Source organism: Patagioenas fasciata, chromosome 25 (genome assembly GCF_037038585.1).
Source record: "Patagioenas fasciata isolate bPatFas1 chromosome 25, bPatFas1.hap1, whole genome shotgun sequence".
Lineage (NCBI taxonomy): Eukaryota > Metazoa > Chordata > Aves > Columbiformes > Columbidae > Patagioenas > Patagioenas fasciata.
The window spans coordinates 6476597-6494618 of NC_092544.1; the positions used below are offsets into that span (position 1 = coordinate 6476597).

Sequence of the window (18022 nt, forward strand, 5' to 3'; positions counted from 1 at the left end):
ATGACGCTGGGGGTGCGTGTTGTGGGGCGTGTGTTGTGGGGCCTGGGTCCCTGGAGCGACGCTGTGGGGCTGGGGAGGGGGCGGAGGGGGGGGCTGCCCATCCTCCCCGCTTATCAGCCCCTCCCCCCCCCGGAATGCTTCCCCCCTCCTCCCTGCCCCACAGCGCCCTATAAATGCCGTGGGTCTGCGGGGCCGGCACAGGTGCCACTGTGGGGCAGAGAGAAAGGGTGGGAGCATGGGGGGTGGGATATGTGGGGCGGGATATGGGGGGCACAGGAAGGACAGAGTGGGGCTGTGGGGCACAGGCGATCTATGGGGGGGTACAGGGAGGTTGGGGTGCACAGAGGTGATGTGGGGCATGGGGGGGCTATGGGGCACGGGGGATCTATGGGGTGCACAGGGAGGCTACATGGCACAGGGGGGTTCTGGGGCAGAGATGGGATCTATGGGGCAGATGGGGTGCTATGGGGCACACAGGGGATCTGTGGGGCACAGAGGGTCTGTGGGGCACAGGGGGTCTATGGGGCACACAGGGGTCTATGGGGCACAGAGGGTCTGTGTAGCACAGGGGATCTGTGGGACACGGGGTCTGTGGGGCACACAGGGGTCTATGGGGCACAGAGGGTCTGTGGAGCACAGGGGGTCTGTGGGGCACACAAAGGTCTATGGTGCACGGGGATCTATGGGGCACAGGGATCTATGGGGCACAGCCCCTCACCCTCTGCATCCCCCTCAGCTCCCTCCATCTTCTCTCCAGACCCAGAGAGTCCAGGTGAGGGCAGCACCGTGGGGCAGCTGTGGGGTGGGGGGGCTGCTATAGGGCACACACCTCGCTATAGGGTCCCTGTGTTGCTTTGGGGTCCAGGCTGCGCTATAGGGGTCTGCACGTGGCTATAGGGCACCCTGCATGGCTGTAGGGCTCTGTGCACAGCTATAGGGTCCTTGTGGGGGGTGGTGCGTGGCTATAGGGGGATCTATGTCTTGCTATAGGTGCCCATGGGTCTGGGGCTCTGCTATAGGGCCCCTGGGGCTATAAGTCCCGGTGTAGAGGCTGTATGTCCTGGCACAGAGGCTATAGGGCCCCCCGGGGATGTAGGTCCTGGTGCGTCCCCCCGAGGCCGCAGTGCAGATGTTGGAGGCGGCGCTGGGCTATAGGTCCCGGTGCTAAGCTATAGGTCCTGGTGCAGGATCTATAGCTCTGCAGGTCCCGGTGCAGGGTCTGTAGGTCCCAATGCGTGGTCTATAGGTGTCTATGTGTCCAGGTCTGTGTCAGATGGCAGAGGCAGCATTGGGCTATAGGTCTATAGGTGTCTCTATGTCTATATGTCTCTATAGGATGTCAGAGGCAGCGTTAGGAGCAGCTGCCCCATTCCTGCGCCCGGGGCAGCATGAGCGCTTGGTGCAGGGCTATGGGTGTCTATGGGTCTCTATGGGTGTCTATGGGTCTCTATGGGTGTCTATGAGTGTCCATGGGTGTCTGTATGTCTATGTGTGTCTATAGGATGTCGGAGGCAGCGCTGGGTGCCGCAGCCCCGTTCCTGCGCCCGGGGGAGCGTGAGCGCTTGGTGCAGGGCTATGGGTGTCTATGGGTGTCTATGGGTGTCTATGGGTCTCTATGGGTCTCTATGGGTGTCTATGAGTGTCCATGGGTGTCTATGAGTGTCCATGGGTGTCTATATGTCTATGTGTGTCTATAGGATGTCGGAGGCAGCGCTGGGTGCCGCAGCCCCGTTCCTGCGCCCGGGGGAGCGTGAGCGCTTGGTGCAGGGCTATGGGTGTCTATGGGTCTCTATGGGTCTCTATGGGTCTCTATGGGTCTCTATGGGTGTCTATGAGTGTCCATGGGTGTCTATGAGTGTCCATGGGTGTCTGTATGTCTATGTGTGTCTATAGGATGTCGGAGGCAGCGCTGGGTGCCGCAGCCCCGTTCCTGCGCCCCGGGGAGCGCGAGCGCTTGGCCGCGCAGACCCGACCCTTCGACCCCCGCACCGAGTGCTTCGTGCCCCACCCCCGCATGGAGTTCGTGCGCGGGCGCGTGCGGGGGAGAGACCAGGGCCACGTGACCGTGGAAACTGAGCTGGGGGAGGTGGGGGAGGGGTGGGGGAGGGGTGGGGGATGGGGGTGGGGCTGGTGGGGGTGGGGTTGATGAGGGAGGGGCTGGTAAGGGGGCAGTAGGGGATAATGGGGAGGGCGAGTGGCCGATGGGACAGGGGGTGGGGTTGATGGGGGAGGGGCTGATGGGGAGGGCGAGGGAGGGGTTAATGGGGGAGGGGTTAATGACGGAGGGGTTAATGGAGGAGGAGTTAATGGTGGAGGGGCTGATGGGGAGGGGTTGGCATTAATGGAGAAGGGGTCAGTGGGGAGGAGGGAGGGGCTAATGTGGGAGGGGTTAATGGAAAGGGGGTGGGGTTAATGGGGGAGGAGCTGGTGGGGGAGGGGGGTTAATGGGGGAGTGGTTAATAGGGGACGGACCAATGGGGAGGGGGTGGGGTTAATGGGAAGGGGGGCCAATGGGGGAGTGGGTTAATGGGGAGGGGGAGGGGTTAATGATGGAGTGGGGTGGGAGGTGGTAATGGGGGGAGGGTTAATGGGGGAGGGTTGATGGGGAGGGGGTTGATGAAGAGGGTCTAAGAGGGGAGAGGGAGGTTGACGGTTTGGGGGTGCAAGGGGGTGATGGAGGAACCATTGGGTGCCCCCCAAAACCCATGGTGGGACCTCCCAGCCCAGCGGAGCTGCACTCACACCCATAGAGGACCCCTCCGACCAATCAGGACACCCCTAAACCCATTGGAGAACCCTCAACCCATGAAAGACCCCCAACCCAACCATGGGAGATCCCCCAACCCATTGGAGAACCCTCAGCCCATGGGAGATCCCCCAACCCAATCCACTGGAGATCCCCCAACCAACTATGGGAGATCCCCAACCCACTGGAGAACCCTCAGCCCATGGGAGATCCCCCAACCCACTGGAGATCTCCCAACCAATCATGGGATATCCCCCAACCCATTGGAGAACTCTCAACCCATGAGGGGCCCCTCAAACCAACCATGGGAGATCCCCCACCTGTGGAGGAAGCCCTTCCCCCAGCCCACCCTCAACACACGTGGGAGGTCCCCCCGCCCTGGAGTGCCCCCAACAGTCCCCTCATGTCCTTCTGCAGACGGTGACGGTGAAGGAGGCCGATGTCCACCAGCAGAACCCACCCAAGTTCGACAAGATTGAGGACATGGCCATGCTGACCTTCCTGCATGAGCCCGCTGTCCTCTACAACCTCAAGGAGCGCTACGCCTCCTGGATGATCTATGTGAGCCTTCCCACCAGCCCCTGGGGCGGATGGGAGGTGGGTGGGGTCTGCCCCACAGTCTATGGGATGGCTGGAAGCTGATGGCGCTGCCCTGAAGCTCTTGAGGTTCGCTAGAAGTGGATGGACCTCCAGAAGGGTCTATGGGGCACCTAGAACCCAGGTGGGTTCTCCATGGATTTTGGGGCACCTGGAACCTGGTGGCCCCTCCCCAGCACCCTTGAGCCACCCAGACCCAAGATGTCCCATTCCCTGGACCCCATGAGGCCACCCAGACCCAAGATATCCAGTCCCTGGACCCCTTCAAGCGCCCAGACCCAAGATGTCCCATCCCTTGACGCCGTGAGGCCACCCAGACCCAAGATGTCTCATCCCTGGACCCTGTGAGGCCACCAAAGCCCAACATGTCCAATCCCTGGACCCCTTCGACCACCCAGACCCAAGATGTCTCATCCCTGGACCCTTTGGGCCACTCACACCCTCCTGGTGAGGCAGGACCTCCTGTTTCTGACCCACCTGCCCCTTGTCCAGACCTACTCAGGGCTCTTCTGTGTGACCGTCAACCCCTACAAGTGGCTGCCCGTCTACAATGCCGAGGTGGTGGCCGCCTACCGGGGCAAGAAGCGGAGTGAAGCTCCGCCCCACATCTTCTCCGTCTCAGACAACGCTTACCAGAACATGCTGACGGGTAGGGACCTCCCGCTGGGACCCAGATCCCACCCCAAAAATGGGTCCTGACCTAGAGCTGGTCCTCACCTGGAGGACAGAGAATCCCATCCAAGATCCCAAACATCTCCTCCAACTTCATCCCTCCTCACCTGGAGGAGGGTGAACCCCAAGATCCCAAACATCTCCCCCAGTGTCATCCCATCTCTCTCCTGGCAGACCGTGAGAACCAGTCCATCCTCATCACGTAAGTCCCTGCCCCCCAGGGCCCTGCCCCACGCCAGTGGGGTGCGACAGAGAAGCCACCATGATGTTCTCCAACATCTCCCGGTTGTCCCCAGCGGAGAATCCGGGGCGGGGAAGACGGTCAACACCAAGAGGGTCATCCAGTACTTCGCCAGCATCGCCGCCATCGGTGACCGCAAGAAGGAGGTGGCCAATAGCAGCAAGGTGAGGCCTCAGGCCACACCCCCTCAGCGATGACCTTCTTCCAATGGTGGTCACACCCATTGTCCCACCCTCTCAGGGCACCCTGGAGGACCAGATCATCCAGGCCAACCCCGCCTTGGAGGCCTTTGGCAATGCCAAGACTGTCCGCAATGACAACTCCTCCCGATTCGTGAGTGGAGGGGGCGGGGCCTATGGGGCAGGTTTGTGGGGCGGGTCCTGCTGGGGCAGGTGGCCACCTCCACCTCCACCCCCACCTCCGGCTGCTGCTCTCCCAGGGGAAATTCATCCGGATCCATTTTGGGGCCACGGGGAAGTTGGCGTCGGCCGACATCGAGACCTGTGAGTGGACTGAGGGTCCATCAGATGACATCTGGTTGTCCATCATCCACCCACCTACCTGTCTGTCCATCTGTCTGTCCCTCCACACGTCCGTCCCTCCATCTCCTCATCCCACCATCCATCCAGCCCCTCTTCTCCATCTCTTGGTGTCTCCATCTCCTCATCCATCCATCTCCTCATGTCTCCATGTCTCCACCCATCTCCTTACCCCACCCTTGACCCACCTTGTCTCCATCCCCGTCCGCAGACCTATTGGAGAAGTCCCGTGTCATCTTCCAGCTCAAGGCTGAGAGGAACTACCACATCTTCTACCAGATCCTCTCCAACAAGAAGCCGGAGCTGCTGGGTGAGTTGGGAAGAGTTAACCCTGTGGCTGCTTTTGGGTCTTCTCCTTCCTCTCCTTCTCTGCTTGTCCTCTACTTGGGGTGATTTGGGGACAATTTGGACCTGTTTGGCTGCTGGAAATGCTCAGTTTTTGTCTCTATCCCCGGCCACCACGGCCCAGAGATGCTTCTCATCACCAACAACCCCTACGACTACAGCTACGTCTCCCAAGGAGAGGTGACTGTGGCCTCCATCGACGACTCAGAAGAGCTGTTGGCAACCGATGTGAGCAGTGAGGCAGGCAGGGGGACATCTCGTGGCTGAGGAGAAGGAGGAGCTGCGGGTGGAGAGGGGGGTGATAGAAGATGGATGGATGGATGGATGGATGGATGGATGGATGGATGGATGGATGAGTCCATGGGTGGATGAGTCCTCAGGAGGATGGGTGGATCCATGGATAGATGAGCCCATGGATGGATGGATGAGCTCATGGATGGGTGGGTGGCTAAGTCCATGGGTGGATGAGAGTCCTCAGATGGACAGATGGACAGTGCTCTGATGGATGGATGAATCCATGAGTAGATGAGTCCATGGATGGATGAATCCATGGGTAGATGAGTCCATGGATGGATGGACAGGCAGGGCAGAGGGACACACATGGTGACCAGCAGTTGGCTGTGCCCTCAGCTCGGTGGTGGGGGTGGCAAGGTCCTCTCTAACCACGCCCCACCTCCCTGGCCCCCAGAGCGCTTTCGATGTCCTGGGCTTCACCGCCGAGGAGAAAACCGGCGTTTACAAGCTGACAGGTGCCATCATGCATTTTGGCAACATGAAGTTCAAGCAGAAGCAACGGGAGGAGCAGGCAGAGCCGGACGGCACCGAAGGTGGGTGCAGAGATAGGGGGACACAGGTTTGGGTGTCACCAATCTCTCCCAAGCAGGTGGTGAGGTGGGGCCTGACCACGTATCTTGCTCTCCGTGCTCTGCAGATGCCGACAAGTCGGCCTACTTGATGGGACTGAACTCAGCCGATCTCCTCAAGGGGCTGTGTCACCCCCGCGTGAAGGTGGGCAATGAGTACGTCACCAAGGGGCAGAATGTCCAGCAGGTCTACTACTCCATCGGGGCCTTGGCCAAGGCTGTCTACGAGAAGATGTTCAATTGGATGGTGGTGAGGATCAACAACTCGCTGGACACCAAGCAGCCACGTCAGTACTTCATCGGTGTCCTGGACATCGCTGGATTTGAGATCTTTGATGTAAGGCCTGTGGGGTCCACTGGGTGGTTGCATTGGTCCTCTTGGGGGTTGAGTTGAGCCAGCTGGCTGTTGGGTGAACCTCCTTAAGCTTCGCGGTAACCTTTGGTGGAAAGTTGGCCTCTTTGGGCATCGTGTTGATCCCATTGAATGTCCAATTTGACCCTGTTGATCCCATTGGGCATTATGTTGATCCCATTGGGTGTTGACTTGATTACATTGATCCCATTGGGCTTAACACTGACCTTATTCAGTTAAGTTGACCCCAACGGGTGCTGAGTTGACCCCATTGGGCATTGCCTTGACCCTACTGTCTGTCCTCTCCCTCCCCAGTTCAACAGTTTTGAGCAGCTCTGCATCAACTTCACCAATGAGAAGCTGCAGCAGTTCTTCAACCACCACATGTTCGTGCTGGAGCAGGAGGAGTACAAGAAGGAGGGGATCGAGTGGGAGTTCATTGACTTCGGCATGGACCTCCAGGCCTGCATTGACCTCATTGAGAAGGTACCACCTCCTGCCAGGTCTCCTGGGGGTTGCAGGGGCTCCCTGGAGAAGGATCCTCCCATCTGGTGCTTCCCAGGGACCTTGAAGGTGGCCAGTTGGGTGGTACTTGGTGTCCTCCATGGCCAACAAGGTCTTCTCCTCCCCAGCCCATGGGGATCATGTCCATCCTGGAGGAGGAGTGCATGTTCCCCAAGGCCTCAGACATGACCTTCAAGGCCAAGCTCTATGACAACCACCTGGGCAAGTCAGCCAACTTTGGGAAGCCACGCAACGTCAAGGGGAAGACAGAGGCCCACTTCTCCCTCACCCACTATGCTGGCACAGTGGACTACAACATCATTGGGTGGCTGGAGAAGAACAAGGACCCCCTCAATGAAACAGTGGTGGGGCTCTACCAGAAGTCGGCCCTCAAGCTGTTGGCCAACCTCTTCTCCAACTATGCTGGGGCAGATGCCGGTGGGTGGATGGATGGACGGAGAAGACATTTTCCCACTAGAGTCTTGTCCCCTGCCTCACCCCACCCCTCTTGTCCCCAGGTGGTGATGGAGGGAAGGGGAAAGGAGCCAAGAAGAAAGGTTCCTCTTTCCAGACCGTCTCTGCCCTGCACCGGGTAAGGGACCTACACAGCAGACCTGCCGTGGGGCAAAGGGAAGACAACCTCTCATGTGGAGGTTTGACCACCCAGCCCCATCCCTGCCATCCCACTGGTCAGCCTCTCCTCTCTCCTCCCCAGGAAAACCTTAACAAGCTGATGGCCAACCTCAAGACCACCCACCCCCACTTCGTCCGTTGCCTCGTTCCCAATGAGCGGAAGGAGCCAGGTGAGCAGAGCCGGGGGGACAGAACGGTGGGTTGTGGGTGTGGCTTGTGGCTGACCCCACCCCTTTAACCCATCCCCCAGGTGTGATGGACAACCCCTTGGTGATGCACCAGCTCCGCTGCAACGGGGTGCTGGAGGGGATCCGCATCTGCCGCAAGGGCTTCCCCAACCGCATCCTCTACGGGGACTTCCGCCAGCGGTAGGGATGGAGGAGAAGACGTGAGGAGGGGGCGAACAATCCCACTAGGGCTGACCTTGGGGTGTTCTGTCCTCTCCAATCACCAGGTATCGCATCCTGAACCCCACGGCCATCCCTGAGGGACAGTTCATCGACAGCCGCAAAGGCGCCGAGAAGCTCCTGGGGTCCCTTGACATTGACCACAACCAGTACAAGTTTGGGCACACCAAGGTGAGGTCTCTGTTGCTTGTGGTCCCACCATACACCCCATGGTCCCATGGTCCAGGAGGTCTTGTTGACCCTAAGGTCCCACCATCCAGGAGGACTTGTGGACCTCATGGTCCCACTGTGCACCTGTCCACCTGCCCGTTGACTACCCCAACCATCCTTCCATCCACCTGCCAACCCGTCAGTCCCTCCATCTGTCCACTGATCCTTCCACCCAACCCTCCCCCAGCCAACCCACCTTCTTGCCCATCTCCTCCTCACCCACCCCGTTCCTCCTTCAGGTCTTCTTCAAGGCTGGGCTGCTGGGGCTGCTGGAGGAGATGCGGGATGAGCGTCTCTCCCGCATCATCACCCGCATCCAGGCTCAGGCCCGGGGGCAGCTCATGCGCATCGAGTTCAAGAAGATTCTGGAGCGCCGGTGAGAGGAGGGGTGTCCCCTCAGGAGCGGGGCCTCCGGTGGGTCACCAGATCCACGGGGTGGCAACATCTGTGTCCCCATCACAGGGACGCGCTCCTGGTGATCCAGTGGAACATCAGAGCCTTCATGGGGGTGAAGAACTGGCCTTGGATGAAGCTCTACTTCAAGATCAAGCCCTTGTTGAAGAGCGCTGAGACAGAGAAGGAGATGCAGGTGATGAAGAGGACGGGATGAGGGGCGGGCAACCAATGACACGTTGGGTGGGGTTGATGGGTGGGGGGATTGGACATTTTTTGTCTCCTTGGGCACTGGTGCAGACCATGAAGGAGGAGTTTGGGCGGCTGAAGGAGGCCCTGGAGAAGTCCGAGTCCAGGCGGAAGGAGCTGGAGGAGAAGATGGTCTCCATGCTGCAGGAGAAGAATGACCTTCAGCTCCAAGTGCAGGCTGTGAGTGAGATCTTCCCCAAAACCACGTAAAGGAGGTAACAACCACCCCCACTGGGGGACCTTACTTCACCCACCACCCTAACACAGGAGCAGGACAATCTCAATGATGCTGAGGAGCGCTGTGACCAGCTGATCAAAAACAAGATCCAGCTGGAGGCCAAGGTGAAGGAACTGACAGAGCGGCTGGAGGATGAGGAGGAGATGAACGCTGAGCTGACAGCCAAGAAGAGGAAGCTGGAGGATGAGTGCTCAGAGCTCAAGAAGGACATTGATGACTTGGAGTTGACCCTGGCCAAGGTGGAGAAGGAGAAACATGCCACTGAGAACAAGGTGAGGTGGGGAGAGGCCTCCTACTCAAGCTGAGGAGACCAAAGGTTGGTTGTAGGTCTTCTTGATCTACATCAAGAAGACCCAAGGCCTTTTGAGTTCTCCTGCATTGAAGTGGCCTCACTGGCCATGGCCAACAAGAATCTCCCCCAGCTCTGCTCTACCTCTGACACCGAGCTGGAGGCCTGACGTTTCTCATCCTGCAGGTCAAGAACCTCACGGAGGAGATGGCCGGGCTGGATGAGACCATCGCCAAGCTGACGAAGGAGAAGAAGGCCCTTCAAGAAGCTCATCAGCAGGCACTGGATGACCTGCAGGCAGAGGAGGACAAGGTCAACACCTTGACAAAAGCCAAAGTCAAACTGGAACAGCAAGTGGATGACGTGAGTGTGGGACAGTCCCAATAGCGAGGAACTTCGTGGGGCAGTGATGATGAAAACCTGAGGTTTCTCCCCATTTCTGTGTTTCCACACAGCTCGAAGGGTCCCTAGAACAGGAGAAGAAGATCCGGATGGACCTGGAACGGGCCAAGAGGAAACTGGAAGGTGACTTGAAGCTGACCCAGGAAAACATCATGGATTTGGAGAATGACAAGCAGCAGCTGGAGGAGAAGCTCAAGAAGTGAGGCTGGGCCTCCTGCCCCATTCCAAGCCAGCCGAGGAGTGCAGGTGGGGACCTCAGCGCTCTCCACCTTTCTCTGTAGGAAAGACTTCGAGATCCACCTGCAGAACAGCAAGATCGAGGACGAGCAGGCACTGGCCCTGCAGCTCCAGAAGAAGCTGAAAGAGCTTCAGGTGAGGGATGGGGTCTGCACCTGGTTGGGCTGCGCTGGAGCGTCTCCAGCTGGCTGGGTTGAGTTAAACGGGTGAGCTGGGCAGAGCCAAGCCCAGATGATGACACCCCTGTCCCGCAGGCGCGCATCGAGGAGCTGGAGGAGGAGCTGGAGGCAGAGCGGACGGGCAGGGCCAAAGTGGAGAAGCTGCGCTCGGAGCTGTCACGGGAGCTGGAGGAGATCAGCGAGCGGCTGGAGGAGGCGGGAGGAGCCACCTCGGTGCAGATTGAGCTCAACAAGAAGCGAGAGGCGGAGTTCCAGAAGATGCGGCGGGACCTGGAGGAGGCCACGCTGCAGCACGAGGCCACGGCCGCCGCGCTGCGCAAGAAGCACGCGGACAGCGTGGCCGAGCTCAGCGAGCAGCTCGACAACCTGCAGCGCGTCAAGCAGAAGCTGGAGAAGGAGAAGAGCGAGCTCAAGCTGGAGCTGGACGACCTAAGCTCCAACATGGAGCAGCTGATCAAGGCCAAGGTAGGGAGAGGCCAAGGTAGACATCTCACCTCCACCATGGCCACCAGCCTCTTGTGTCATCACTCCCCTCCATCTTTTGCGGCTCCAAGGTGGGCATGGAGAAGGTCTCCCGCACCATGGAGGACCAGATGGCCGAGCACCGGGCTAAGCTGGAAGAGACCCAACGAGTCCTCAACGACACCAGCACCCAACGGGCCAAACTCCAGACCGAGAACGGTGGGAGCCCTAACCCACAGCACTCCCTACCCCCATCTTCACCTCCAGCCCCACCCCACCTGTTCACCCCCTGTCGCACCCCTCAAGACTTTCTCTGCCTCTGCAGGAGAGCTGTCCCGCCAGCTGGAGGAGAAGGAGGCCCTCATCTCCCAGCTCACCAGGGGCAAGCAGTCTTACACCCAGCAGATGGAGGACCTGAAAAGGCAACTGGAGGAGGAGATGAAGGTAGGGTTCATGGGGTGGCTAAGACCACTGTGGTCTGGAGTTCTCCAGGAGGGCCACAGCGCAAGGTCTCCTTCGCCCTCACGTTGGTAGCACCAAAAAGGTGTCAAGTTCAGACTGGTTGGATTGGGTGGTTCCATCTAAGGGTGATTCTCCATCTAAAGGTGGTTCGAGCTAAGGGTGGTTCCATCTAAAGGTGCTTGAGTTGGGCTGTGTTGGTCTGACAATGGGTGGGTTGGGCTGAGCAGGTTGATTGGGGGGTGGTTGGGCTGGTCTATAGGTGCCTGAGTGGAGCTGGACCAGGTGACGTCAGGCTGGGTCAGCCTAAAGATGGTTGGGTGTGTTGAGAGGCGTTGAGGTTGGGTTGGGATGGTCTAGAGAAAGCTGGGCTGAGAAACATCACCACGTACTGAGTTGGAAGACCTCAAGATAGCTCAAGGTGACATGGACCCAATGATCTTACCTTCTCCTTGCCCCTTCCAGGCCAAGAATGCGCTGGCCCATGCCCTCCAGTCGGCCCGGCATGACTGCGACCTGCTGCGGGAGCAGTATGAGGAGGAGACAGAGGCCAAGGCTGAGCTCCAGCGGTCACTCTCCAAGGCCAACTCTGAGGTGGCGCAGTGGAGGACCAAGTACGAGACAGACGCCATCCAGCGCACCGAGGAGCTGGAGGAGGCCAAGTGAGTCATCTCCTCATGGATGCTGAGGTTCTCCCGTGGGTGTTGGAACCCGGTCAACCTTGCTAGTCGCTACCTCCCCTCTTCCCTCAAGCAACCACCACCCAGGATGTTGGGTTTTTTCATGCTTGGTAGATCTAGAGCCCAAGTTGGGGACCTAGAACCTGTGTTGGGTAACCTAGACCACTCATGACCCTCATAAGTCATTGGGGGGATGGACAAACATGTCTCTAAGGTGGAAACACCATGAGATCATCCAAGTGTTCAGGCCATCCTGGAGGACACTTGCAGGAGAAGGTCAGTGTCCTGCCCAAAGGCAACCTTGATGGGGTTTGGGATTGGAGAACCCCTTGAACCATGAAGTGTGGACCTATGAGGAGACCCCTCCACGCCGTGGGCAATGCCATGTGCTGGGGCAGCTGCTGTGGGGAAGGAGATGGTGGGGACGCCTCAGCTGTAGAAGGATCTGGAGAAGGCTGAGGGACTTGGAGTTGGTAGAGGAGAAACACCAGAGTCTTGGCAACCTCAGGGTGGAAGAAGGTCTGGTTGGCCCATTTGGTCCATGGGTCACCACAACCAGGTGTCTTGGTTGTCCCCTGGGACAGGAAGAAGCTGGCCCAGCGGCTGCAGGAGGCGGAGGAGGTGGTGGAGGCTGTCAATGCCAAGTGCTCCTCCCTGGAGAAGACCAAGCACCGGCTGCAAAACGAGATCGAGGACCTGATGGCGGACGTGGAGCGGTCGAACGCAGCTGCTGCTGCTTTGGACAAGAAACAGAGGAACTTTGACAAGGTGGGAGCACACAGAGGTGGGATGGGCAGGAGATGGGGACACATGGTGACAGGGTGACCACTTGCTTGGCCCCAGATTGTGGCGGAGTGGAAGCAGAAGTTCGAGGAGTCACAGACGGAGCTGGAGGCCTCGCAGAAGGAGGCCAGGTCCCTCAGTACCGAACTCTTCAAGCTGAAGAACGCCTATGAGGAGTCGCTTGAGCACCTGGAGACCTTCAAGAGGGAGAACAAGAACCTCCAAGGTGAGACCATGGGCCTCCCCCCTGTCCACTTCCTTGTTCTCCACCACCTTCCACATGGTCTGATGGGATCTCACCTGGGCAGAGGAGATTTCGGACCTCACAGAGCAACTGGGTGCCAGCCACAAGACCATCCATGAGCTGGAGAAGGTCCGGAAGCAGCTGGATGCCGAGAAGCTGGAGCTCCAAGCTGCTCTGGAGGAGGCTGAGGTGAGCCAAGCCACGTCTCCATGCACCCCACATTCTCCTGGTCTCTGCAGTCCTCAATGTCCCCTCTGTCCCCATCCCAGGCCTCTCTGGAGCACGAGGAGGGCAAGATCTTGAGGGCCCAGTTAGAGTTCAACCAGGTCAAAGCGGACTACGAGCGCAAGCTGGCCGAGAAGGATGAGGAGATGGAGCAGGCCAAGCGCAACCACCTGCGGGTGGTGGACTCCCTGCAGACCTCACTGGACGCCGAGACTCGGAGCCGCAATGAAGCCCTGAGGCTAAAGAAGAAGATGGAGGGTGATCTCAACGAGATGGAGATCCAGCTCGGCCATGCCAACCGCATGGCGGCTGAGGCCCAGTCCCACCTGAAGGGAGCCCAGACTCACCTCAAGGTGAGACGGACCCACCTCTATGAGGTCCTCTCAGCCCCATGGACCTGCTGGCTGAGGTCCATCCCGGTTGTCCTGCCAGGACACCCAGCTGCAGCTGGATGATGTGGTCCGGGCCAACGAGGACCTGAAAGAGAACATCGCCATCGTGGAGAGGAGGAACAACCTCCTGCAGTCGGAGCTGGAGGAGCTGCGGGCAGTGGTGGAACAGACGGAGAGGGCCCGCAAGTTGGCTGAGCAGGAGCTGATTGAGGCCAGCGAGAGGGTCCAGCTTCTTCACTCCCAGGTGAGGACGCCCCGGTGAAGAATTCTCCCTTATATCACCTAGAAGGTCCTGCTGGAGAATGGCATGGCCGCGAGCGTCTTCAGAAACCCCATGTCCCAGTCCCATCTTTGCTCTGACAAGCCCCTGAGATACCTCCTGGCTCCTCCAAGAGCTGCCACTCCCCAGTGACAACCCAGCCACTGAGTCCCCCCACAACACAGCTCCTGTCTCCAGAGGGACCCCTGTGATGCCTGTGGTCTTCTCTTCCAGAACACCAGTCTCATCAACCAAAAGAAGAAGATGGAGGCAGACATCTCCCAGTTGCAGACGGAGGTGGAAGAGGCCATCCAAGAGTGCAGGAACGCTGAGGAGAAGGCCAAGAAAGCCATCACTGATGTGAGTGCTGTGGTGGAACCAATATCTAGGACACCTTCCACCATAGTGCGATGGAGAACATACCTTTGACCTTCTTCTCTGGTTGCTTCTCCCCTGGGGCAGGCAGCCATGATGGCAGAGGAGCTGAAGAAGGAACAGGACACCAGCGCTCACCTGGAACGGATGAAGAAGAACATGGAGCAGACCATCAAAGACCTGCAGCTCCGGCTGGATGAGGCAGAGCAGTTGGCCCTCAAGGGGGGCAAGAAGCAGCTGCAGAAGCTGGAGACCCGCGTGAGAGAGCTGGAGAATGAGCTGGAGGCTGAGCAGAAGCGCAACGCTGAGAGTGTCAAGGGTCTCCGCAAGTCCGAGCGGCGTGTCAAGGAGCTCAGCTACCAGGTGGAGCCACTGCAGCACATCTCTCCTTCATCCAGGCCCACGGCGTGACCTAGAACATGGCAGAGCTGGTGGCCAGAGGGACAGGGACCACCTAGAATGTCACCCACTGCCCTGTGTCCATGTAGATAGAACATGGTTGACCTGGTGGCTGTAGGAACATGGGTGACCCAGAAGGTTGACCTGGTGGCCACAGGGGCAAGGATGACCTAGAACATCACTTGCTTCCCCTGTGTCCATGTAGATAGGACATGGTTGACCTGGTGGCCACAGGGACATGGTTGACCCAGAATATTGACCTGTGGTTGGAGGGACATAGGGAACCCAGAAGTTTGATCTGGTGGCCAGAGGGACATGGTTGGCTCAGAACATCGACCTGGTGACTGTAAGGATGTGGGTGACCCAGAAGGTTGACCTGGTGGCCATAGGGACATGGGTGACCCAGAATGTTGACCTGGTGGCTGTAGAGACTGTTGCCCCCAGAAAGGTTGACCTGGTGGACACAGGAATGTGGCAACCCGGAACACTGAGCTGGTGGCTGTAGGGCCATGGCTGACACAGAGCATCACCTGTTTCATAGAGTGCTTCATAGAATGTCCCGAGTTGGAAGGGACTCAAAAGGATCGAGTCCAATTCCTGTCCCTGCACAGGACACCCCACAGCTCACCCCGTGTGTCTGAGGACATTGTCCAGTCTCTTCTTGGTCACTACCAGGTTTGGGGCTGTGACACCTCCCTGGGAGCCTGTTCAGTGTCCAGCACCTCTGGGTGAAGAACCTTTGACTCATGTCCAACCTAAACATGCCCTGTCACATCTTCCTGCCATATGTTGCCTCCATACCTGTACAGGATCAGGACACAAGAAACATAGACCTCACCCATTGCTGTAGGGTGACCTAAAACACAGTTGACCCAGTGGCCACAGGGTCATGGAGAAGATAGACCACAGCTCAGTCTGCCCAGGAGGTGTCCAGGCGGGGAAAACGAGGCATGATGAGTGCATCAAGCCTGGGAGAGGTGGTGTGTTGGGGTCAATCTTCAGCCCTGTCTCCCCTTCCCACAGACGGAGGAGGACAAGAAGAACCTGCTGCGGCTGCAGGACCTGGTGGACAAGCTGCAGATGAAAGTCAAGGCCTACAAGCGTCAGGCAGAGGAGGCGGTGGGTGCCCAGAGCTGGGGGGCTGGAGGAAGGAAAGGGATGGACGCATGGATGATGGGACAGAAGGACGGGAGGTGGGTTAGATGGACCAATAAGAAGGATGATGGATAGTTTTTGAGCAGATGGTTGGATGGATGGAAGGTGAGATGAGTGGTTGAGTAGGTGGTTGGATGGATGAATGCTGGTTGGGTGGCTGAGCAGATAGAAGGTTTGTTGGAGGGTTGAGTAAGTGGTTGGATGGATGGAAGGTGAGATGAGTGGTTGAGTAGGTGGTTGGATGGATGAATGTTGGTTGGGTGGCTGAGCAGATAGAAGGTTTGTTGGAGGGCTGAGTATAGGTGGTTGGATGGATGGAAAATGGGAGGATGGTGGAGGATGGTGTCAGCTCCACTGACACCCACCAAACCCCACCATCCAGGAGGAACAGGCCAACACCAACCTGGCCAAGTTCCGCAAAGCTCAGCACGAGCTGGACGAGGCGGAGGAACGTGCCGACATGGCTGAATCCCAGGTCAACAAGCTGCGGGCCAAGAGCCGCGACATCGGGGCCAAGGTTGGACCTTCCCCCACCCCATGGCTGTCCCACGACTGCCCCACAGCTGCCACACAATGACCCCCTCACCTTCCACATCTTCTCTCCCACCCCAGAAGCTTCATGATGAGGAATGACCCCACCAGCACCACGAATTACCCCACTGCCACCCTCTCCCATCCAAGATGGGGGCTTAGCAACGTAGAAGTAGTTAATTGAGTAATTAACAAGGACTGGAGGGACCCAGGCATCCAGGAGTGGTGGAGGGACACAATGTCTTCTTGTCCACCTCCCAAAAATCCCATGATCACAGAGAAGCACCAGTGGATGGACGATCAGTGTCTGCCACGGCCATCGTAACCAGGAGACAGTGGGGTCCCAGGTCCAAAGGGCAGCAGAGCCCAGACCTGGGACTCCGGAGGAGACGGCTTTCTGCTCATTTCTTTATGGAGTTTATCTAAAATGGGAGCCTGGATCCACATGAGGTCTTTGGGAGAAGGAAAACCAGGTAGGACACAAAGAATACTAATATCACAGATACAAAACAAACCAAAAAAAGGCACTACAGAAAAATAAAGACGTATATGAAGAAAAGTTAGTCCTGGCTTTTCCTGAGTTACGGTGGAAGCCCTAGTGGGGTAATAGGCACCTTTAAAATCTGAAAAATCACATATTCACACAGTTTACACAAATCATTAATTCCTTGCTTCCTCATGCTGTAGATGAGGGGTTCACTGCTGGAGACAACGCTGAGTACGGAACAGGCACCAGCGGACCGAGGGGAAGTGTTGAGGGTTAAGATTGCGGGGTGACAATCAAACCCTGGCAGATGTGTTGTCAACCTCCTCTCCCCCCATTTCCTCCTTTTGCCCCTCCCTCTCCCCCCTTCCCACTCAGCACAGGCGATCGGGAGGGAAAGGAGGACAGAGAGGAGAGAGTTGGGAAATTAAAAATGTTTTACTAATGCTACTGATAAAATAGAGAAAATAATACAAAATATACAAAACCAATCTTGAAAGTCCCAGCAACTGCAGGGCAGGGACCCGAAGTCCTGGACTGGACTCTGCAGCAACCGGAGCTGGATTCAGTCTGTCACTGGCCTCAGCTCGCAGGGACGACTCGCAAGGTCCTCTCCTAATGTCACCACAGGGAAAAGGGACGAGATCCTCGTGATCTCCCACTTTTCTATGAAGTATTCACGTGAATGGGATGTTATACACAGTTGGTCAGTTTTTGGTCACCTGTTTCTCGTTGCCCCTCTCACGAGATGTCCATCCGTGCTTATCAATAACCTCACATCCCATTGCTGTGTTCACCAAAACATGGATCTGGTTCTCCAGGAAAATGCAGCTGATATGGAGCTTTAGTGACAGGAAACTCACTACAAGATAAACTTGTTTTTAACAAAGCCAGGACAGGAAGGGATGAGATGGGGGCAGCTTCAGGCAGGAACAAAAAGGGATGAACAGGGAGATCACAGCCAGGTGAGGGAGGCAGGTGGAAAAGGCTTTGTGCCATCCCTGCTCAGAGGGGATCCTCAGCACGGCCTGAAGATCTGCACATAGGACACCACGATGAACACAAAACACCCGAATGCTACTAAAACAGTGACCACAAGAAGCCCAGCTTCCCTGAGGTAGGAGTTTGAGCAGCAGAGTTTGAGGATCTGGGGGATTTCACAGAAGAACTGGCCCAGGGCATTGCCCTTGCACAGGGGCAGTGAAAATGTATTGGCCGTGTGCAGCAGAGCAGTGAGAAACCCAGTGGCCCAGGCAGCTGCTGCCGTGTGGACACAAGCTCTGCTGCCCAGGAGGGTCCCGTAGTGCAGGGGTTTGCAGATGGCAACGTAGCGGTCATAGTACATGATGGTGAGAAGTGAATATTCTGCTGCTATGAGGAAGGTAAATGGAAAGATCTGTGCAGCACATGGCCCTGGTGTCCCAGATGGAATTGGCCATGGATTTGGAGACAGTGGTGGAGATGGCACCCAGGTCAAG

General features: G+C 57.7%; 1 protein-coding gene across 1 annotated transcript; it reads left to right on the forward strand.

Moving 5' to 3' along the window:
- The first annotated feature begins 213 nt into the window (after nt 1–213).
- On the forward strand, nt 214–16619 carry LOC136112436 (myosin-6). The gene is made up of 40 exons (XM_065857101.2): nt 214–227; nt 737–772; nt 1894–2086; nt 3164–3307; nt 3836–3992; nt 4190–4217; nt 4312–4420; nt 4497–4589; nt 4696–4759; nt 5007–5105; nt 5265–5368; nt 5829–5967; nt 6072–6340; nt 6671–6841; nt 6988–7297; nt 7378–7451; nt 7575–7662; nt 7743–7860; nt 7947–8070; nt 8349–8485; nt 8572–8698; nt 8803–8931; nt 9019–9261; nt 9465–9641; nt 9734–9879; nt 9962–10052; nt 10172–10561; nt 10651–10777; nt 10884–11002; nt 11483–11679; nt 12282–12465; nt 12541–12706; nt 12789–12913; nt 12994–13302; nt 13382–13585; nt 13835–13960; nt 14063–14338; nt 15398–15493; nt 15912–16046; nt 16142–16619. Exons 3-40 carry the CDS (start codon nt 1895–1897, stop codon nt 16160–16162), a joined length of 5808 nt encoding a protein of 1935 aa, XP_065713173.1. The 5' UTR covers nt 214–227; nt 737–772; nt 1894; the 3' UTR covers nt 16163–16619.
- Nucleotides 16620–18022: the final 1403 nt, after the last annotated feature.